This window comes from Lates calcarifer, linkage group LG4 (assembly GCF_001640805.2).
Source record: "Lates calcarifer isolate ASB-BC8 linkage group LG4, TLL_Latcal_v3, whole genome shotgun sequence".
NCBI classification, from domain to species: Eukaryota; Metazoa; Chordata; class Actinopteri; family Centropomidae; genus Lates; species Lates calcarifer.
In genome coordinates, this window is record NC_066836.1 from 24269152 (window position 1) to 24294015 (window position 24864).

General features: G+C 38.4%; 1 protein-coding gene across 1 annotated transcript in view; it reads right to left on the reverse strand.

The window, feature by feature from the left end:
* LOC108896698 (choline transporter-like protein 5-A) overlaps positions 1-24171 on the reverse strand; it is a 31219-nt gene extending 7048 nt beyond the window's left edge. The window contains exons 1-10 of the mRNA XM_018695924.2: positions 24084-24171; positions 11415-11463; positions 9456-9529; positions 5907-5991; positions 3603-3687; positions 3223-3351; positions 2888-2948; positions 2434-2557; positions 1812-1895; positions 456-568 (exon numbers count right to left, since the gene is read on the reverse strand). Of these exons, the coding sequence (XP_018551440.1) occupies positions 456-568; positions 1812-1895; positions 2434-2557; positions 2888-2948; positions 3223-3351; positions 3603-3687; positions 5907-5991; positions 9456-9529; positions 11415-11463; positions 24084-24171 (892 nt within the window). The remainder of the gene's footprint in view (positions 1-455; positions 569-1811; positions 1896-2433; positions 2558-2887; positions 2949-3222; positions 3352-3602; positions 3688-5906; positions 5992-9455; positions 9530-11414; positions 11464-24083) is intronic.
* Between the last annotated feature and the right edge of the window lie 693 nt (positions 24172-24864).

Consider the following 24864-nt stretch of genomic DNA (forward strand, 5'->3'; position numbering starts at 1 on the left):
GAGGTAACTGCTCTAAATCAAATAGCTGTTTTGAAGCTTAGTGGTGATGACATTGAAGTCATATGAACATGGTGTAGTTGGTCTATAGCCTAACATTAGCTTCAAAAATCATAACAGTGCTGTTCACTTGTTAAGATCATCTTGCTGAACAACATCTTAAACTTTTGTTTATCACAAAGTTTATTTTCTGAAATAATCAAAAAGCTAGTTGAAAGATCCTATTAGTTCCCACTTACAAGTTTTAAATCTATTCTTAACAAGGAGTACACTCAATGGAAAAATCCCATTGGCTTTTTGTCGAGGGAATTAGGGTGATGTTAACTTCTGGGTTGGCCTATAAAAATATGTCATCCCTGCACCAGTGCAGTTCACTGATCATTTTTAGTATAAAAACAGTAAGATGTAAGATTCTTTTAGAGATCCCTTTAAAACAACGTTAAGCCCTGAGTACTCACCATATGCCAGCAGCAGTATGACAGTGATGATGGTAGTCCACAACAGCAACCCAGCTGTGAACCTCAGCAGCAGGATGAAGACCAGACTAACAGCCAAGGATATCAGCAGGCCTCTGTCACAGTGTTTTAAAAAGTACAGGGAAAAACAAAAAAAAATCATGTACTTTAAAGCAGCAACTAGATGATAAAATGTAGTCTGAGAGTAGCAAGAGAATAGGGGTGTAAAAAGCTATTATCTGCATCTCTACCTGTCAGCTTCACAATAGTCTAATATCTGTATTCTTATTTAAACCCAACTGGACCAGAAGAGTTGAAAATTTGTTGCATATCTCTTATTTATTAACAGTATCAGTGTTAAATTGTTGTAACTTGTCATCTGCTGTGTCAGGTGAAGGGCATCAATTCCACTGTGCTTGCAAACCTTTGTTTTCGGGTCTTTGTCTATAAAAACCTATACAGAATCAACAACGACAGAGTACTGACATTGTGTATTACATTAGCTACAGTGAAGAACAGGCTATGTCTTATGTAGTTAGCTAACTAGTTTGATGACATTAGCAAATTTAGCGAACAAATAATGGCAGGCCCAAACCGCTTAATGTTATGATGCACAGTTCTAGATAGCTGTGAATTTGAGCTTTGATTAGTGCTAGTCTAATAAATGTTATCTATAGCAGTCCCAGAAACCTACTCCTAGATGCCTAGCATTAGATAATGTGGTAACACTTTATAATAATGGTACAAATCATATACTGAAGTAATGCTACGTGACTCACGATGATTTAACTTCATGCATTATTTACCACAGGATGTATCATGAAATCCTGTCGCTCACATTAACAGATGATCAATTCACTGCGACTTTATGTGATTAGTTCAAACACATTTGCTCAGCCTCTTTGATAATATCTCTCATATTTCTATGAGAATTCTTCCCTTGCACAATGTAGTCTAATGTATTTCTATTTTACAAACGGCACACATGTTTAATTCTATTAATTTTGTACATATTGTGTATAGTATTGTCTGTCTGTTTTAGTATATTGTGTTTTTATCATTTTTGATTATTATGATAATCACCTCAGTGTCTTAGATAACTGTTAGCAACATTAGCCAGGCACTCAGTGTAGTGCCAGCACAGATTGATACAGTTGCTATTACTCTTTTTTAAACTGTTTGGAGGAGCTGCCAAAAACTGAATGAGACTGACACACACTGTGTTGTTAAAGCTTAACTCAAATATTAATATAAATATTGACAAAATATTAAGTGCGGACTAAATATCTCTGAGACGAGATTAGTTGCTGGGCTTTTACACAAATGCTGTTTTTCACTGTGTGTTGTTTGTATAGTTACATGAGTATCCATGCCCATGACTTGGAATAATCTTCCATTATCTTCATGCCCATCTCCTTAGTGTCCATTAGTCCTGTTATACCCCTGCATGGAGGAGAGAGAATGAGTGTTAATATGTAGACAAATGTTGAAATTCAACAATAAGTTAAAAGGGTCTGGAACAGAGAGAGAACACAGAGACTGGTCCCATCAGTGTTATATCAAAGACAAACATATAATCAAAAAAGATTTAAAAAATAGTTGGATCTGTGTACATCAGCTGGACGCTAACACTCAACTATATGCATATCTGGCCTGTTGTACAAAGGACTGTAAACTACCTACAGTAATACTTAATCACATCCCCTCTCTGCCTTACAAACTACAAAATAACACATTTGTTTCTGACAAAACACAGATGAGTTCTATGTGGTAGTCAAAATAGAAAACTGTAGAAGGTCTACTGTCACTATTTTACCAGTCAGTGAGTGACAAAAAGTAAGTAGTTGTCTGGGGTGAATTTTTTATTTTTATTTTTTGATAAAATGCCATTAGTTTAGCAGTGCTGTTGAGTGATTACTGTCACATCAAAACAGCTAAACAAAGAAGTTTTAAAAAGATTTAAAAGAAGAAGTATCAGTACTTGGCAGCATGTTGGAGTTCAGCAACACTGCGTGGCATTTCCAGAGCATCTTTAAACCTGGTTCTGTTAGCCACAGTCACAGTCCCATTCAGAGTGATGAAGTCTGGTAGACATCTCTGCAGAACTGACACATACACACACAAACTCTTTTACAAATTTTAGTGCATTATAGATAAAAATATTGAGGTGAGAGTGACCTGAAATTTTGAGAACTCATACTAATACACATTTGCACTATGGTTTTCCACTGTCCAATTTTCTATTGCTTAACTATTTTCAGGAAAAAAAAAGCTCAGAATAATGACTCATAAGCAAAGTCTTCCTCTGAAACTGCGTTACAGGATCGTAATCAATTACGATTACAATTATATTACCTGCTTTTAAATTGTAAACATTGACATAATTAGTTGAAGTTTTGCCTTAGTTGTGGGAGAAAGAGACGTCTAAGTCTTACATGGTCGACTAGGTATGATCATGGAGGGACAGTCCTCATCACGTAGAACCTGAGATACTGGCTGGAAGAAACAGAGCGAGACAGGGATTCAGGGTTACAACCAGATTATCATCACCAGAGACACAGACATTTGGTTCTGAGGTCACTGTAGTGGACTCTTTTTGGTTATACCTTGAGATTCCATCCTCATAATTTCAAACAGGACCCACTTTGACTCTTACAACACTGTATTACTGCACTGTATTCTGTACATTACTGTTTTTTTTTTGTTTAACCACAGTTTATCACACGTGTACATGTTTGTAAAAAGTAAATGTATGTGTCAGTATTGGTACCTTGTCAGGGTTATTAAATCCAGGCTTGCAGAACTGTTTATAGTATTGCCAGTAACTCTTGTTGAGTTTGTGTTGCAGTTGCATCTCAGTGTAGGTGGCAAACTTGTCTGGGCACTGTGACACACACATCTGGAAGAAAATCAACACAGACACTATGTGTTTATTTAGCGAAGATATGAACATATGGATCACACTGATACATTAGATTCATCAACGGCAGTGCAAATTTGCAGTCAGCTAAACACCAAGCTGCCTTCAGAGACTATACAGCCTCTGAAGGCAGCTTGGTGACCATCACAATCCTAAAGTTAATGACCATTAGACAATACAGTGTTACTGCAGCAGATACACATATACATAATTATCAGTTGACAGAGTACCTGAGTTGTAGGGCATTGTAGGTTGATGAGTATAGTTGGGTTGGTACATTTTAAGATGTTGAAATAGAATAGGATGGGTTTCTTCCTGCAAAAAAAGTGCTAATGTTAAATCATGTGCATTCAGTATATAATCAGACAGTGACATTGAACAAGTCCAGAGTTATCCTGCAGTTAAATGTCATTTCACCAGAGTTTTGCAGGGTAGAAGCACCTACAGTATAAACACTGTTGGCTGACCTCCTGGTCTGTCAAAATCTAGATTTTAATGGTCCCTGTTGATGGCTCAATCTCACAACCTTGTGTTTGCAGCCACCCTGTTCATATCACCAGAATTGTACTTGAAATGACTGTAAACTGTGTCCTAAAGTTAAAAAAAAAAAGAAAAAGAAAAAGAAAAAAATGAAAACTGAAAATTGAAAATTGAAAATTGAAATCTGAAAATAAAATTGAAACTGAGTGTTGGAAGCAGCAAGTACAACAGAATCTCTAAATTATCTGAATGCACCCTCTACATCAGACAGGAAGTTAGTAATTGTCTTTTGGCTGTTGATTTGGCCAGCTGATCAAGATGGTCAACAGCTCTCTGAGTTATAAATAATATAACAACATTTTTAGACCCAGTGTGACTTACACTTCCCAAGGATGTCAGTATCTTCAATGCAAATAAATATCCATAAATCTGCTCAGAAATCAGAAAAAAGACACCTCTTAAAACTATCAAAATTATCTAAGGGGTGGCCACAGTGTCAACCCCTGACATACAGAATCAAGATGAACCTGTATGTTACTGTCAGTAACAATATGGCAGAACACAACTCTTCAGCATGTAACAACAAGAAATCACCGGTAGATGGCAGTGCAAGCTAGGGAAACAAACTGTGTATGTCTGTGTTACTTCTCCAGTGTTTAGGGGTATATCTCTCAGTCACATATCACACTGCTGACAAACACACACTGTTATCACTGTCCTGCTGCCTGACAAGAAGACACTTTCATTTGTCACTGTAGTAGCATCAGCTTCTTTTTGGGCACATGGAGAATCAAATGTCATCAGGGACAATGCTTAGCTTTTAGTTTTCCTTCCATAGAGGCTTTGTAAATATGTGCTGTGTCCTGAATTCATCAAAACAACTTGATAAAGTCCCATACCAAAGACTGATTCACATGCAGCCAAGAAATGCAGCTCTCTTTTACCAGAACTTGGAGGACACAACCAGTATGTTTTTAGCAGCCTTCATGCATGTCTGTGTACACTGTGGGATTAGTGGATTCATGTTGTTACTCACAGAGATACAGAGACTAACCTGCTACACTATTTGTCAGTATGTTAAAACGAAAGAAGAGAACAAAACTGTAAATTTAGATTTCATGAAACTTGGCCCAGTTATTACTGATACCACTTTAGAGGACCGCTATGTGCAGATTATTTGGGGAATAGGTAAAGGTTCACTCTGGTTCTGAGGCTCTCTGAAAAATCCAACATATGATAATTCTGTTTTTTTCAACATCTAGATTAATGTTTAAGCAAAACCATTTTAACTGCCTGAAAAGCCATTTTAACTGCCAACTGTATCCAAAATATTCTCAGTTATGATATTTATTATGTATTCACGACATTGCATCTACATTATACAGTACCACTGATGCTAATTTCTTTGTTAAGAATTGCCAAATTGTTATATGATGATGCCAGAAGATACTTTTAGACTATAAAAATAAAGTTTCATATTCATTCAGTTCGTATTTCTGAGTCTAAAAAAATCAGAATCTTTTCTAAAAAACCTCTTCAACAATCACTGAGTTATCAGCATTTAATTATGTATGATGTTGTGAATTCTGGGGGGTATTTTCCAAACCATGTTCACTACTGTTAGTATTAGTGCTACTACTTTTCACCACTGTTCACCTGTAATTCAAGATCAGCCATTGTGGTCAGAGATGTGGTCCATCTCTGATGGAATGGAGCTTCCTCTCTGTCCGCAGCTTTGTGAAATCTGTATTAAAACCCTTACCCTACACTTATTAGTCAGTCAGTTGGTTAGTTTATTGAACCGCACGCAATTATTACATTTACACAAAAGCATTAGGTTTACAAAATATTTCACACACAATACAGTTCTGTCAACACGTAGAAGAAAGACTAACATTGTCGTGTTTCAGTGTCTTCAGGCAGATAGACACAACATGACTAAGACTCTAATGAGTTTGGTTTAATGGCATTCAGCATTCTGTGACTTCTTATGTATGCTGAACCCCAGACTAACAAAGGAATCTGGTGTGTTTAGTATAATAACAGTCACTTACGCATTGGAAGTTCCCTTCTGACCACAGAACTGGCCATAGCTGTCTGTTGGATAAAGTACCTTCCTGGGGTCCCCATGTAACCAGGCTGGACAGACAGAGCATACAAAACACATTAGTAACAGACACATTACATCAAATCAAAATGTAAAATCTGTATGAAATGTAAAATAAAATGTACATGGAGTTATTTTAAAGAGATAAGCTTTCTGCTTCATGCAGACACTCATACTGATTTTGTAGTTTTTCTATGCAAACAATATGGAAGATAAAAACTGACTATCCTCCTTGGCTCCTTCAAGACCTGCCCATCCAGCATCTTTGCATTTTACAGATTACTAGTACCTTGCTCATCAATGAAACATTCATATATCTACAATGCAGCAAAATGGTTGATGTTATTAATGGCAGTGTAATGAGTGAAGAGAGACGAGATTGTGTTTATATTTTACATTTTCTGCATGAGTATGTGTGCCGCTGATGAAAGGAAGGATGAGAAAAAAGAGATGGAGGCTACAAAGTACAGACAGGGGGTATGCATGAGAGAGTGAGGGTGATGTCATTGGGAATGATGTCATCCATGTCTGGTAGTAGCAGTGCTGGAGTGAAGTGATTTTGGAAACAGTCTTTGTTCTAGTAGGTGTGCACCTGTGAGTGTGACCATTTTGTATGTGCACGCACTATTCAGTCACCCATACAACCACGTGCAGTATATGCACACAGGTAAAAGTGTGTGTGTGTGTGTGTGTGTGTGTGTGTGTATGTGTGGTTAGTGCATGCATGTCTGTGTACACTGTGGGATTAGTGGATTCATATCCTCTTTATAGGATGATGTTATCAGTAACCCCACTTGCACACATTAGAAACAGGAGCAGTTGAGTTAGCAGGAGTAGGAGTAGTAGTAGGAACTGCTATCCAGTAGTAGTAGTACCAGACAATTCTAGCTCTAGCTGTGTCTGCCTATCTGTAATCATATATACCCAAATGATAGAAAAAAGCAAGTAGGAGAGAAATAGGTGGTAAGGTCTGCAGTTCTGTCTGTGATGGTTTCAATCAGAAACATTACACACTGAAAGTGTGAAAAATTTAGCTGTAATACTGAATAGTTTGGACGTTTTTGCCCATGTCATGTAAAAGCAAAAAGAAATGAGATCAGCAATGGTGACCTCACCCCTGGGTGACATCATACTAGTAAATGGGATTTAAGGACTGTCTGTAGAGACAGGGATGATCTTATACTCATCCACTGCTGAAGCAGAAGCTCTGCCTGCTGTTTGAGAATAGACTAAACAACACAGTGCAACTAGACCTTCAGGAGTTTCTTATATTAAAACTGCCTTTAGGGAGGTTGATAATAACACACAGCAAATCTAGCTTTTCTGTCTTTGCCAAAGACTTGAGTTGACCCAGAATACAAGTGAACACAGAGAGCAGGAGGAGGTTTAACCAGCTGAGACTCAGTAGGGGAACTCAGCGGTTGGCTGAGATGCAAATGTTTTTCTTGACACACAAAAAAAGAAAATCTTAACTCCAGGTCCACTCACTGGGATTTCTCAGAGCTGTCAACAACACTTCACTGTAGAGATAACTCAGGTGTCGTCACGTGACCCAATTATGGAACTTTGGTCACATGTAAGGGGGAGAAAGTAACCTTAACCATGGCTTGATCTGGAAGAGTTGGCCACCATAATTTCAAAATCAAATCCTTGGGTAATGCTCTGATGTGTCTGAACAGTATCAGAGTTTTAGCATGTCAGCCCATGAGCGAGAGAAGGTGCATGATGTAGAAACTGGACTCCACTTATGGTTTCATATGGGACTGTGAACTCCAGAAAATCACTTTTCTTACAGCTCTCACATGAAATGCTTTAATGCAGCTTCCTCCTTGACTTCCTGCTGTGACTTCAGGAGCCACTGAGAATATCAGTCAGCTTTGGCAACAAAGAGATTTCCTTCGCCGTTTTATTGTCTTCCCCACTGCCTCGATTTTTCACACCTTGTGTGAAAGGACAAAATATAGATAAGCCTCCAAATGACGTGCTGTCTCTCCCTTTCTCACTTTCTCTCTCCTCTCTTTTCTTAGTCTCTCTATTTTTCTCTTCCCCTCCAAACCACTATCTACTTGCACAATCAATTTGACTGTGGCACAGAGAGAGAGGAGTTAAATCAAGGAAACCAGTGCTCTCCACAGTGAAAGGTTGAAAGCCAACTGACAAGGGAGACAGAGAGAGAGAGAGAGAGAGAATGAGAGGAGAGAAAAAGAGAGAAACGTCTTCTGGTCCATATCTGCAGAGGCATGATCAACGATTTCATTTGAATATTTGCAGTTTTTAACCCATGGAACCCAACCCAACCGGTCAAGGCAGATGGCTGCCCACCCTGAGTCTGGTTCTGTTCGAGGTTTCTGCCTCTTAAAAGGAAGTTTTTCCTTGCCACTGTCTCCTAGTGCTGCTCATGGTGGGATCTGTTGGGTCTCTCTCTGTAATTACCTATTTTAAAGAGTATGCTCTAGACCTGCTCTGTATGAAAAGAAATGTGTATATTTCTCTCCTCTGACACTTAAGTAAATAAATAAATAAGTACATAATTAAAAAAAAAAATATCTGTGAGAACAACAAACTGGGAGAGAACAAGCAAAGCAAATGACATCAGAAAGCTCAGCTGTAATTAGTCGGGATAGTGTTATTAGTGACATGAATAATGAGCAGCATTCTCGCTTTCAGATCTTAACTTTTAAAGCTGCATCAGTTGATTTTTGGCCACATGGGGGCAGCAGAGCAAGCTGTAAGCAGCATCTGACAAATGATCATGTGGGGTGCATCATTTTCTCACTTGTACAGTTCATATCAGAGCACATTCATTTGTAGTTTCAGGAAACAAAGGTCTAAATCCGAATTGGATGTTCTATCTTTGCTAACATTACTGCTTCAAACAGCCTCTGAAGTGATCCTGAATGGAGATCATGGCAACATATTGTGCAGCTTTAGAATACAGACACATGCATTAACAATGTGTTATTAGAGGACCTTTTAGTCTCCCTGAATATTTTTGGGGAAAAGTGCTGTTTTTGTCCTTGATGATCATGAATAAATTATCATTGCATTATAAGCATTGATTTAAATTACAGGATCTGCTCAGGTAAAACCTGGGGAGTTTCATGGATGTAGAGCATCCTATATGTTTCTGTTTAAACCAGTGAATACTGGATATCTGATATATCATTCGAAGTGAGTATTTGTATACATGTGTTTCCAGCTGCTACACAGGTGTGAGAACATTCACCTATAGAGGTCAGAGCAGACCTGCTTTCTTTCCTACAAGACTAAATGGAATTGCTATTTTATAAATGCATGCAAACACACTTATAGTACCATGGTGTGTGTGGCTCAGAGTGAGAGATCAAGAGGAAACAAGACCATATGTGTGTATATAGTCACTAGAGAATACAGTGCAAGAAGAATCTGATCAAAGAGGCTTTTCCCCACACTCAGGGTTTGTGTGTGTGTGTGTGTGTGTGTGTGTGTGTGTGTGTGTGTGTGTGTATGCACTCACCCACTATCCCCAGGGCCACATATGAGAGGATGACAATGATGAAGATCAAACAACATAAGACATCAGTGCAATTTCTGGAAAGACAGAGAAGCAGTGAATTGTAAACCACTGAAGCAAGATTCATAAAAAGTCTGTTTATACTTTTGGATCCATGATTGTTATTCTGCCTATTTGCCACTGTATACAGCAGACAAAGATTTTGTCTGTTCAGATACAGATTGACCTGTGTAAAGTCATCATGAGGGGAACGTTGCAGTGTTTAGAGTACTGATGGTGAAGAGGAAACATGACAGATAATACATTTATTGCTATACTTCAGTTCTTCATTCTTTAATTACTTCAGCCTGTGGCGCTGGTGTGGACAAGATAAAGAAAGAAAAAAGAACTGAGAGGAACAGTGTCTGGGCAGAGCAAGAGAGCTTAGAGTTTAATGAAGAAGAGGGAGAGAGGAGTTATTACTCTTCAGGAAAAGAATGAGAGAGGAATTAAAGAGAGAATAAGAAGAATAAGAGAATAATTGCAGATTTCCACACAGTGGGACAGTTGAAAAGATCCAATTATAGATCAACATTATATGAGTTTGTGAATTTGTGGATGTGTGACCAGCTACCACACTGTGTTTGTGCTAATAATGACATCTGAAATCAGATTTCTGGTTGATATAAAATAAGAATAATAATTTAATTCCACTACAGATTAATTCATCAGAAATTCATTTAATATAAGGAAGTATAACAAAGCCTGCGTTAAAACTGGGGAGTGGATTTGAAAGATAAGTTGCATCATTAGAAATGTCGAATTTATCACATTCTCTTTTCTGTAATCTGTGTCTCACAGGTCCCCAAGACCTGCAAACTTTTATCATTAGAAACATGACATGAAACACTAAACTGCAGATGTACAGTCCCTTACTGTTGCATACTGTGCATTCTATGTTAAAACATAGAATTAAAAGCCACTGGTATATCATCTTGGCTGTGATACTCTATAATACTTTATATTTATGGCTATACAAGCAACAAGCAAACTTATGGTTTGGAGAAAAACTCAGTTGGCCAGGTCATGGTATTTCTAAATACCATATGAATATAAGTACCATAGAACTGAACAGTTCTAATTGACTGGTGGGGAGTTCCAAGGCATTTAACCTCTTATGGGTTCAGAAACACCTGAAGATATTGGTAATTGAAAATAGGGAGAAAATGTAAGGGCTATAATTTCTACATTATTTATCTGATGTGGATGTAGACATTTAAAATCCAATCTGACAGAGTGCAGAGCCTAAAAATAAATGAATAAAAAGTCATTGACTGTGCACATGTGATTGGCAGTAGTCAACATGATATCCCGCCCCTCTCTGCTGGATATTTAACAGAAAATGCTACATGATGCTCTCAATTATTCAGAAAATTATTAAATACATTCACTGTGTGCATATTTTATCTTCACCTCAAAAGATCCCATTCTCTTTGAAAGTCAATCATCTATCCTATTAACTTACTTCTTTAACTACCTGACATCAAGGCCATCAGTGGTGCATTTCTTCCCCTCTTAAAACCTGGCAGAAACTGATAAATGTAAGTGCCTGGAAACAGAATATACAGCACGGTGGTGGAACTGAAGGGTGGAAGCTCTTTCATCCATTTCCCCTTGACTACAGTCAGTGCGAAGAGCTCACCCTCACAACTGGAGGAAATGTCTAAATCAAATGTTCTTTTACTGTTTCTTAAGTAAAATCTTAACAAGAATGAGATCATGTAATAGTAAGTTTCAAACATGTAAAAGAGGTGTTTGTGAACTAAGCACTTTAAACAATTTATTGCTCTTCAACGTCAGTTAAAGAACAATAAAAGGTCTGTTTCCATATTTTGATGGTTGTGGGTGGGAGTGGTTTGATACATAGGCTATTGATACATAGACTCTGCTACTTTATATGCAAAGAAGGAGGTGTGGAGTTACCTTCTGCGGACTGGACCTCTGAAGGAAGGATCAAACTTATGTGGTTCTCCTGGAAAAAAACAAAATAAATAAAACCTTTAATGACTTAAGAACAAACCAAACCAAATCCACACCATCTCACCAGTCCATGGCAGGGCAACAACCATTCACACTCACATTCACATGTATGAGCAATTTAGAGTCAGCAGTTAACCTGCATGTTGGTCTGTGGGAGGAAACTGGAGAACCTGAAGAGAACCCACACAGGCACAGGGAGAACATGCAAACTCCACACAGAGAAGCCCCGGGTTCGAACTGGGGCTCAAACCCAGAACCTTCTCGCTGTGAGGCGACAGTGCTAACCACTGCACCAACAATTATTTTCATTATTAACACATCTGAGATTTAGTTTCTTTATTAACTGATTAATTGTAATGAAATATTAGATCAGTTTATTTGACCAACAGCCCCAAATAAAAAATAAAAAAAGATAGAGAAAAGATGGTATAAAAAGATACCAGTAAAAGCTGGTATTAGTGAACTTTTGACCTTTTATCATCAGTCATCAAAATAGTTAGCAATTAATTTGCTGTCAGTCAAGTAAGATATAAATCAACATTTCAGCTGTAGAAGACTGGTTAGTTTCTGGATGCCTGAGGAAGAATGAAATGAATACCTGGACAGTGAAAAACTGATAATATTGCAGGAGTGGTTTGAGAAATTTTGATGAAGTGATAAATTAAATTTGCCATAACATGATGCGTTAGAAAAAGGTCAAAATAATAGACTTGTTTATCCTTCAGTCCATGTTCCTTATTCCTGCTGCTCCGTGGGTTGGACATTTAGGGGACATACTGCTTAACATTCTTAAAGATCATCTTTCAGTCAAAATGATCCTATAAGTAACATAGCTCCTCAGCTCAACTGATACATGACAATGTATCTGCCTCAACAAATAAACTCCTGTCTCTGATTGCATTGTCCAGCACTCACTGTTGTGATTCTTGTCCACATACCTGCTGAAGGTTGTGCAGCCCAAAAGTTAAATCAGTGAACCAGTAGTAAGTGAGAAAGAGGGATGAAGGGTGAAAGGATGCAGAGGGAGGTTCAGACAGCTCATATTTTCCTTTGTCTCAGCCACTAACAAGGGACACCAAAAGACACAAGCAATTCAATTTTAAAACAAAATTTTAGAGTTAATTTAGATACTTTTGTATTACACAAATAGTGTCATCATGATCATATTTAGTATCTTTACTATTCCTTCTGCCATTAATAACTACAGGAAGAACCCTGATAATCCCACCACTGATATTCTCCAACTCCTTCTGCTAACAAATTCAATTCAGGTTGGGGCAGCAACTCACTGAAAACTACAGACTACTATCTAGTGTTCAAAAGAGTTGTCCATCCTGTGTATGTGAATTTGTGAGTCAGTCAGTCAGTGTCCCATTCAGTAGGTCACTAACTTTGTAGATAATAATAAGAGAACAACCTCTTTCCCACTCTTCAGTCACATGATGACATCTGAAATCCCTGTAGAATTTTCTACAGGACACATTAATTACAACAAAACACTGTGTCTGTCCTTGAAGTCTAACACATGTTGAATGCATTTCCTTCATAATTTTTTTAGAAATGTTTAGAGCCTTTTTCTTCAGGATTTTCTTCACTTTTAAAGGAATAGCTGATAGTGTAGAAGCAGACAGAGAATGAGAAAAGAGAGAGGGACGTGCAACAAAGGTCCTTAGTATCAAACAAATCTATGGCATTCCCAAGTTCCATCCATCCATCCATTATTTATACTGCTTATCCTTAAGGGTTGTGGGGTGCTGGAGTTGGGTGAGAGGTAGGATATGTGCTGGACAGATCACCAGTCCATCGCAGGGCCAACAGATATAGACAAACAACCATTCACACTCACATTCACACCTACGGGACAGTTTAGAGTCACCAGTTAACCTGCATGTCTTTGGACTGTGGGAGGAAGCTGGAGAACCTGGAGAGAACCCACACAGACACAGAGAGAACATGGAAACTCTACACAAACCTCCAGGTGAACCTGGGAATGTTCTTGCTGTGAGGTGACGGTGCTAACCATTGCACCCAAAGTGTTCTATATTAAATAGAAGAATAATTATGAAATAAATAATCTGTTTAATTATGAAGTGTTATTTTATCCTTTTTATGTTCATAACATAGTTTCATCTTATTTCATCATAGACATTTTTAGATTTCAAAATGCCCTTTTTCAAAATGCTGGTTTTATTTCATTATGGCATTTCTTATTTCAGTTTTTATTTCATCAAGCCACTTGTCATCAGTGGCAAAGCCCCTGCCCTGCTACCTTTTAGCCAATCAGAACAACAACTGCTACCAGAATTAGCCAGTTAGCACAATGGCTAACATCTGTTAGCCAGATCAGCAACAATTAAATCAGTCACAGCACACAGACACAGAAACAGGCCAGCCATGTTGTGGGAGGGGATTTGGAGTTGGAGGACAGCAGTGTCAGAGAGGAGAATGTTGTCTAAGATAAGAACAGTATTAGACGACCATTCACACCCTGTCCATGATGTGCTGGTCAGCCATAGAGGCACATTTTGCAATAGACTAATCCCACTACGTTGCACCACAGAGCACTACAGAAAATCATTCCTGCCAGTGGCCATCAACCTATTCAACTCCTCCCTCTGAGGATCAATCTGTCAGTTGATTGAACCCTGGACACTTTCTCCACCTATCTGCAATAATCTGCTAACTATCCCGTACTGATGGGGTATAGGCTGTACTGATGGGGTATAAGCTAAATAGCACTGTCACCTCACAGCAAGAAGGTTCTGGGTTCAGGCTTTTCTGTGTAGAGTTTCCATGTTCTCCCTGTGTCTGTGTGGATTCTCTCCAGTTCTCTGGCTTTCTCCCACAGTCCACAGACATGCAGGTTAACTGGTGACTGTGAAAAGTTGGTTGTCTACATGTGTTGGCCTTGTGATGGACTGGTGATCTGTCCAGGGTGTACCCCACCTCTTGCCCAATGTCAGCTGGGATAGGCTCCAGAATGAATTAATGAATTAGTATTATTTGTTTTCTTTCCCTACAGTTATGTACAGACAACTGTAACTGTAACACTGAAGGCCTGATGATTCTCAGGCAATACTTCAGATATGAGGAGCATCTCTTTCTAAGGGTGATTATGGATGTTTTTTTGACTTCCTGAGGATATCAAGAAGGGTAAGTCTTTTTGGCACATTACTTAAACATCACATCTGTGTGATTGGAACATACTACTAAATAAATAAATAAAACTTAATCTTAAACTTAAATGAATCTTGTATACTGTATAATGCAACATAATTGGTGACACATCTTTTAAGGATGTACAAATGTGCCTAATGCATAATGTAGTCTAATGTAATTTATGTGACTTTTTGCTTTGAGAGTTTATTTGGACAGCTGAGGTTTACAGCTGAACATGCAAATGAGAGTGTAATTTATTCTCTCTCTTCTCTCTTTGACTCTTTGAATATGTTTCTTTTTCCTCCCTCCTTCACAGAGACGCTGAGTGTTGTTGAAGATATAGATATGGAAATGAGATGTTGCTTGTCAAGATTTAAACATCAGCTGCATCATACTTCATATTCACAACACACCCACCCACACACACATAATGACAACACAGGCACATACACACATAATGAAAGAGACGTGCACACACACACACACACACACACACACACACACACACACACACACACACTTTCTCTCAAGTTTACATCTCAGGGCTAACAGGAAATATTTAGAAGGAGGACAATGTTTCATCCTTCTGCTTCCTGTCAGCCATCAAAGTCACGGCTTGTTACGTAATGTCCAATCAGAGCCCATGTTGTTTTCCTCAGCAAAACTGACTTCCTGTCTGGCAAAGCAGTGGTAGACTAGCTGAAAGTGTACTTTATTACTCCTGCATCCAACTTCATTTTCTTCTTCATCTTGTTTTTCTAAGAGATTTACAGTGGTGAAATATAACCGTTTTGTATTTTCATTCCTCCTGTTCTGTTCTCACTGCATACACATATCATGAGTTCTTACAGTGCTATTATTAAAATATCAGTATTCACCATGGTCATATTTATATTGTTTTCTTTTTTAAATCCTTAAAATAGTTTGATCATGCTTTAGCTGCTACGAGTGGACAGTGTTTTACAAGATCACATACTGTCTTAAACTTAAATAAAACACATAGTGAAGATTTTACAGAGAACATTTTGAGACTTGCCTGATTTATTTTAGTAATTACAATGTTTCTTCATTATGTTGAAAAATAATCCAGCATTACATTTCCTTCAAAATGTATTTGCAGTAGCAACAAAATAGTATGTATTTATTTATTTATATATATATATATATATAACTAACTACGGCAAACTCAACTTAGGCTTAGTTTAATATATTCATCCTCATTTATTTGAATATACAAATTACACTGAGGTTGCTGTTAATTCCACTTGGCTGCTGCTTGTAAACGGAACACACACACACACACACACACACACTGTAATAGCAGTGATATGTGATGATTTACAGTCAGGTCTCCTCCTCTGCTCTGAACTAGGTCAGTCCCACATCAATAGGGAATCCTCTCTTTTCTGTTTCTCTTTTGCTCACTTATTTTTTCTCTTTCTCTCTGTATAGGCATAAAGGCAGTAGAACAATCTTTGATGAAACAAAGCACAGAAAAGGGCAACTGGCAATTTCATCACTGCAGTCTTCCAACATGGGTTTGGTGTATGCAGAGGGTTTTGATCCCTCGCTCCCAACACCTTTACAGGGATCAGTGCGGAATCAGACTCAGGTTAGGGGAGTTTGATTCTGGTTCTGAGAGGCCTGGAAATATTCTTCAACATTGTACTGTACCTCCAGCTCTGTAACTTGTCATACATTGAGATGAATAAGATGCCACTCCAAACTGGCTTCAAGGATGAGGTGTGTCAGCATCCTGTCAGTCAGAGGAATGATTGTGTTTGGCCCTCTGATATTTGTTCATCTGATGTTCACAGTTCTGTTCAGGCTTGATTTTTATTTGACATTGCCTCATAAGAGTGCTCTGAACTGTCATTTTTTTTTGTGGAAATCTGCAATAATTAGCATTTTTTTGTAAAATGCTATTTTTTTTTAACAAATATTGTAGGGACTGCAGAGAGTGCATCATTTTATTTCACTGGTGCATTTTGGTGCCAAATAATAGGTCAAGGAAAGTGCTGTGCTGGTTAGTCAAATATGCGCAAGTGCACTTTAGATCCTGGTAGAATACAATACTTTGTAACATGAAATCATCATTCTTGAGACAGAGGATAAAATGACTCTCTGGTCTCATGAAATAAATAAACCTGTGCAGTGTTTTGGTGCCTAATATGTCTTCATTCTTATGGAAGATTTAAAATGCCTAAATAAAAACTAATCAATCAAAGGAATAAAGTAAAAAACAATACACATTGTCATTTCCTGTTTTATCATATTTTAACATTTGTTAAATCACAATTATTTAGCTTTTTGTCTTTGATAATTCATTTTTTCCCATTGTGACATAAATTTTCCACGCCACGTTAAAATCAAAATGATGAGGTGTACCGCATCTCAGCGCTGTCCAGCAGAGGGCAGCATAGACCTGCTAAAAATAATGCAAGGCACTGTCATTACTTTCATAAGGAGGTGCAAGAAAACTTTTTATTAAACTTATTAAACACACTGTTGATGCCATCATGAAGAACAATCAACTGTCCAATCACAGATCGGGGGAGGATGTTACTGTCGCTGACATGAGCTGATGACAGCCAGCCTTTCACATTTCAAATATTCCATTTGCACAGTACTCTTAGATCTGTTCCTCAAACTGGTTTTCCAGCAAAGACTCTGCTGTTGCTTTTTTTTGCTTTTTTAGTGCCGTGCTGTTTGTTGTATGAATGCCTGGGGATAGACACAGACATACAGAGAGAAATAAGTGAGTATTGTTTGAATGAAAGAAGCGGTTTGAGATACTCCTATCAGACACACACACACACATACACACACACACTTTGCAGAGTGACTACTAGTTTACAAGGGAAGCACAAGAGACAGAATCTAAAATGAAGACAGCCCCTGATGTTGCCTGTCAGACAGTCCTTCCGAGAATCAGTGAGGGCTTAAGTGTGTGTGTGTGTGTGTGTGTAGGATTTGTCTAAGAAGAGAAACAATTGATAAAAAGACAGAAAGGACAGAGAGGTGGGAAGGGGGGGGGGAATGAGATGGAAATATATTCATATTATTCAGCAGTAAAAAAGAGGAAATTTCAAGGAGCAGTGGAGTGAAGGGGTGAGAGAGGAGGAGATATGAGAGATAGAAAGAAGACGACACAGGAAGGGCAGGGTTATATAATGTGTTGATGGCCTTCATACCTCTCAAAGTACAAACCAAGAAGACTCAAAAAACCACATACACAATCATACACATACACAATCAATGTTTCTCAAAAAACTTGTGAGTGACTTGAGTGTGTGTTTAGATTGTTAGACATACAGTACATGTTGCCAACCATGGAAAGTGCACCAAGTATTCTCACTGACACCAGTGAGTTCTGACCTGATGTGAAGACAGTGTTGTTATGCTGATGTAGCTCAGGTCAGGTTCAACAGATGCTTATTTTATTTTATGGAGCAAGTTTTAATCTTAGGCGGCACGGTGATGCAGTGGTTAGCACTGTTGCCTCACAGCAAGAGGGTTCTGGTTCACCCGGGGCTTCTCTGTGTGGAGTTTGCATGTTCTCCCTGTTCCTGTGTGGGTTCTCTCCAGGTACTCTGGCTTCCTCCCACAGTCCAAACACATGCAGGTTAACTGGTGACCCCTGCAATGGACTGGCGATCTGTACAGGGTGTACCCCACCTCTTGCCCAATGTCAGCTGAGATAGGCTCCAGCCCCCCCGCGACCCTTAACAGATAAGCGGTATGGATGGATGGGTGGAAGTTTTAATCTAGTTTATAATTTTTATATAACCTGAATTATACCACATGACATATTTGCAAAAAATTTGACCTGTTGGTGCTTAGCAAACACAATCAAAAACAAAAGAAGATGTGAAAATTGAAACATTACTGAAAGAACTAAAGAATCTGACAATAACATTTTGAATAAGCAGATAGATCAGACAGAAACAAGCACATCTCCATACCTAGTCTTAGGTGAACCATGCCTGACACAGCAAACACTAGAGAAGTTTATCTGTGAACACACTCCTCTCTCTCCTCTCTGAGAGGCCATCTGGTGAACATAATGGAACACTTACTGGCAGAAGATATTTCCCTAAGCAGTTGGCATGGACCAAAAACAGAGCTAAAAGAACAATGATTACAGAAACCAAACACTGTCAATGTATGTGAGTGTTTTATCACTTCTACACTTGAAACTGTACTGTCTAATGACAAAGACATTTTATCATAATAAGTTAGAATTTTCAGTTTTAAAGTCACGATGTTCACATTGAACTGTACTATTTATAGACCACCTACAATTGAGCTCCCAGTGAATTTACTCTTTGCACCTAAATATGAAATACATACAACAGATGTTTTTTCCTCTTGTACTGATACATACATACATACATACATAACACACATACATAAATACAGTGAATAAATATGTATCTTTGAAATGTTTTTTAATCATCAGGTTTGTGTAAAGGTTGTAAATTGGCCTTAATTCTATAATAACATAGTGAATCAAACTGTAAATTCTCAAGTTGCACTAATGTAATTCATCTGCAGAATAATCAGAAAACAGAACCCTGAATAGCTGTCTGTCTGTTATCTTGCTTAAGATCTCTTTTCCCTTCCTATCATCTTCATCACACACACACACACACACACACACCACACACACACACACACACACCACACACACACACACACAATGTGCTGACAGTCTGTGACTCCAGTGGCAGATCAGTTATGTAACATATACAGAGGGAGAAATCTGAACTTGAGATCTTTCTCTCACCCTCCACCCCCACCCCCAAATCAAGTACTGTACTGTCAGAATCCAAGATCAGTGCTACTACTACTGCATGTATGTGTTTGTGTGTGTGTGTGCCAGTTCAGCTTTCTTTAGATCTGTTTTCATTGTGAGATCCCACAGATTGATTGGAGACTATCTGCTTGTGCTCAAACCCACAATTTTTAAAGTCTGTCGTAAAACAACAGTCTGACTGAGATCACTTCATATCTGTTTTGTATAAAAAATGTTAATGTGAAGCTTCAGCAGTCACATTTAGCCAAATCAAGTGGGTGTCTGTGGGGGAGTTTAATTCTTTAGATTAATCTGTGGAATATACTCACTTCATTTGTCTAACTCTGTTGAAACTTCTTCAGAGAGACTTTGGAATGCATTTTCACACACATCACAGACCTTATCCCCCATCACTTAGACTGGAAACACATCAAGAAGGGATCTTTTGATAGCCAAGAAGAATGATTACAGCAAGTAAAAACTGTTAAATGTAAATCTTAATTGACAAGAACTTAACAGCAACAGGGACAGTGATTAGAATTAAAAGTCAAAGGAACTAGTAAACGACAACAATATTAGTGAGAGGAGAAAGTGTTTTCAGCAGACAGGTCAGTGTGGCATGACTCTGTTGTACTGATTGAATTGATGCCGTGGAAATAGATATATTGAATTTCAAAATGTGTTGACTTTGCATCAACAGCAAATCTAAAGAGAGGTGGATCAGAAAACAGAGAGGCTTCTCACCAAAACTATAACCTGGATGACTGAGAATCTTCACAGACGACATTAAAAATCTTTTCTTGTTCACAAGGACATTTTCTGCAGCTTCTAGCTGTTTGAAAGATTTCAGTTTGGTCGTAAGGCCCATCACAGTACAGAAACAGGTCTAGTCAGAATGAACAGTGATGCAAAAACCTCTCTGTGCTTGTCCTATTAGGCCTCGGTGCTGTATTTGCTGTATTTGGTTTATCTCTGTTTAACATGAATGACTCACAACTTACAGCTGATCTAAGATTAAATTGAGATTTTAGCTATCACAGCAAAAGCTGAGTAAGAGAACCTGTCTGAAGACTTGAAGTCATTACACTGAGCAACTGGTAAAAAACCTCAGTGTCACCTGAAGTTTAAGTATCTCATTGGAACTGTGACTTTTGTCTCTAGCAGGCTGGAATATTGTAATACTCTTGAGTCTGGTGTGTCTTAAACCCCATGTGGGCAGGATTAACAGAACAGGGAGAGGTGGGGAATTGAGTGGTCACTGCACTCCTCAGTAATTTAACAGGGTTCTGGGCAGCATTTCAGCTTTCAAGAAATTACTGCATATGACAAAGATACTGTATGAGGTGACTTTGAATCAAAACCCATTATTTTCTAAGTCATTACTCTTAACACACACAAAACACATTATTCAAATTACACTTCCTGAGGTTAGCAATATGTCTGATGTCCATCGAGGATAAACATCCAAAAATCTTAGAAATCATAGAAAAAGACAGTCCAGAACATGTCTTACTATCATCACATGTTGAAGTTTTCCTCAGTATCAATACCAGCACCTACCTGTGGCTGACTTTACAACAGCCCATTTAATGAGCTTTCACAGGATCTGACTCCTGTGTCAGCGTGTTGAGCTAACGTTAGCAGCAGCTCGGTTATCAGGCCATGAAACTACTAAAACAATAGCTCTTGCGAAGACCATTAAGCAACAAAAGCAAAAACATATGTTGACTATGTTTACTGTGTAGATTAATCGACTAATCACATCCTAGTATTTACTGATGTATTTTATGTAGTACAATAAAATGTGAAAATGTCTTGAGATGGTGATAAAACCACAGACTTCATCTCAGCCATCTGACCAAGAACCCATTGCCTTTGGGACCAGAGAAGTGCAAACATGCTAACTTACTTACTTTTAGGACTCATTCCTGCACCGCTCTATTGTGGAAGGACCAATGAGTTCACAGAAAAACAGTAGGTGATTGCTACTGTAATTACTAGAGAAAAGCATCCAGTGCAGATGGCATTTAAGAAAACTTTTGAAGGTTCTTAAATCATTGAATGGCTTTACTCCATCTTATCTGTCTGATATGGCCAGGATAGGTGCCTGTTAGGTCACTTATGTCCTCTGAACTATGTAACTGTAAAGAGTTAAAAGGATTCTAAATCTTCAGACACATCTTTTTAACATTGTTTTCTCCTGAAGTGTTTTTCTTTGAGAATAATTTTGCATTACCTTGTGTTTTTGTAATGTATCTTTATCCTGTTTCAATGCATTTATACACAGCCCCTGACAAGTCACAGTGGGAATTTTATCTGAAATTCTTTTTGTCTTTTGGACAAGTTTGCCAAACATTAAGTGAGGTAAGGCAAAAACAATGCAAAGGAACACAATATTTATTGTGAGAAAACACAAAAGCAGTATTTTGTACTGTTTTTAGCATCAAAGTCATTTCCCTGCTTAGTTTTCCACCTTTTAAAAACCACTGCACTCTTCTACTCAACATGTTATACGTTGTACTCCACGTCTTACCTCTGCACCTCTCTACTTCACAGACCTTCTCCCTAGTCTGAGAACTTGAAATTCAACTATCAAGAGAACCAGAATACAAAGACACTATGAAGTTCATATTCTAAGCACTGGTCCCATTGGCACTGTACTGTGTTCTATACTTTGAAACCAACTCAGTGTGAGTAGTTGTCTCTAATGACTGGAGACTTTTAAATGACTCTGAAAGTCTGAAAACTCTTCAAGAAACTACAGAGAAGATGCTGGAGCTATTTCCTGAATGGAGGTGCACAATGACATCTGTAGTGACAAATTACTTTAAGTCCTGCCCTGCAACATAACTTGCTAAAGTTGTGCGCTTTACTTCATATGCTTTGACAGGGATGGGGCACTTTTTAATAAATGATGTAATATTGTTATTTATTTCATAGTCATATTTTCCAGTTCCTGTAACAAAACACACACATGTTGTGTTTTCAGGGTACTGTCACACCAAATCTGCCTGCTTTGATTCAAATAAACAGTTTTAACAGTTTAGGCTGGTGTGAAAGCTGTCAATCAGACTCTGGTCCTGACAAACCAACCCTGGCCCGAGACTATATGAGAAGGAGGGTCTCTGTTTTTGCTGTGTATAAACAAATGCACCAACCACAGTATTTTATGATAATATATAATTAATCAGTTCAGGAAGTCATTTTAAATGATCTGTATGTACTTCTGCAAATCATTTGGTAACCATGGTAATACATGGATTTTCTCTGATTATAGTAACAGTCAAATGCATTTACAGCCTATGTGTCAAGCTTTATACTACTCCCTGTACTCTGACAAAAGACTGACTTAGCAATCCAACAGTGATCCAGCAGTGACAGTGCTGTACTAGTCATCCATTTTCATCCTGTCCCATATTCCATATTCACACACATCACTTTAAAGCCACTGGAATTCATGTGAACACACACACACACACACACACACACACACACACACACGGGTAAGAAAGTAGAATAGTATCACTAATAAATGCAAAATGCAACTTTGGTTATATGTCAAAATCTTCTCTATTATTAAGCATATATAAATTATTCTTTTTTTGTCAAACTGGTACTGTAGGCAGTTCATATAGGAGAAGAAAGGCTGAGTGAGAAGCATCCTTGTTGAAAAAAAAAAACAGACCTGAGGGCAGCTGATGGCATTAGTGGACAGTAATACTCAGCTAATCTTTATCCTGCCGCTGACCAAAATAGCCACAGCCTGCTCAGTACAACCAGCAACACATTTGTTGGCATTGTTGTTATTGGCTATTTCTAAACTACTCATCAGGCATCTGCAGCATTGACATGTTAAAAACAAAAACTGTGACATTTTCATCTGAAGACCACATCACACAGCGTCCTCTGAGTTGGTCACTGTTGACTACAGTAGGAACGATGATGTCAGTCAAGACTAAATCACTTGTTACTAAAAGTGAAAATCAGTATAAGCCACAGTAAAGCACAGGGGCTGCAGGTTGTTTGCCAAATACAATTATAGTTTTTGTTTTTGATAATGTACAGCAGCCTGTGTGTTTGACTGTGGCCTTGTTTTCAGCATCAATACATGATCACTGGAGATAAAATATTTGAGATCAAATCATTATTGTGTTTTTCATATGTCAACATAAACTTCTCTTTAAAAAATATTTTCTAAATAACAAGTATGAAGTCTTTTATAGGCACTGTTCATCTCTACAGCTTTCAGTGCTGGATATTAAAACTTTAACTTCATCCAGTCAGCGAGGGAATCCATACCAACTGTTTTTGCAAACCTGCCCATAACAAGGAGGGTTTATTTATAAGTCAACAGCCCTCCTCCACAACATGCCTGCAGTCAGCGCAGTGTCTGCAAGATGAAAGGAAGGGACAGAGATACCAGATCATACTTTTTATGCCTAATGACATTGATGTTATTTGTCTACAAGCTGAGCTGAGCTCTGAAAACACTCACACTGTGGTTTGGTTGCAATCTCTTATATAATAATAACCCATGCAAATAATAATGTTAATTAAACTACTAATACGCCTGGTCATAACACTGAGGAAAGCTGCCTATTGTTAACAGTGTCCGCAGTGACGCTGTCAGCCGTCAGGACCGGTCCGGTACTCACCGTAGTAGGGACCCGGTGTTGCAGCTCCAGCGGCTCTCTCGCCCTGAACGGCGGCTGAGCTGCTCGGGATGTACCGGTGAGGCGCCATGGCGCTGTCCAACAAAGGAAAAGATGAATGAAGAGGCAGCTGAATGTGCAGTAGTTTATAGTAACCCCCCCCCCCCCCCCGGCTGCTCAACGTCACACCTACTCCAACACTCTCCGGGGAAACGTCACGCCAAATAGTAAAACCGGCATCTGATCATGTTCTGAACCCGACTACACCTACCACCATACCCCCTATCCACCAGGATATATTCAGTCATAATAATCATACTGATTAACTGTACACTATATTATATATGTGATGGATGTATCAACATGTAGATGGATGGATCGGATTTTTTTTTCTTGTCTCGTCATCATCCCTTATTATGATGCTACACCTACACTGAAGTCATTGACCCGTAGACTGGAGTGAGTCCACACCTCTGTGGTCTTAACCAACCACTTAAACATTGGGCTCCACTGTAGCCACTGTCTCTCCCTGGTCAGCTCAGTTTGGTCAGCACTGCCCCCTGCAGGTACAACAGCAGTAACACACTTGGTCATGTCCTGCAGACTTAACTACAGCTAACTACCAGGCTGTATGGTTTAATGCAGAGTAAATTTCACAGAAAACAGTTACCAGACTGTTGAGTCATGGTGGAAGTCGAACATTTGTCAGCAAATTCTAACTTAGTAGAGTCAGTAGATATACAGCAAATTTTAATCAAATCTCATGAAGATTTTGAAAACTTTG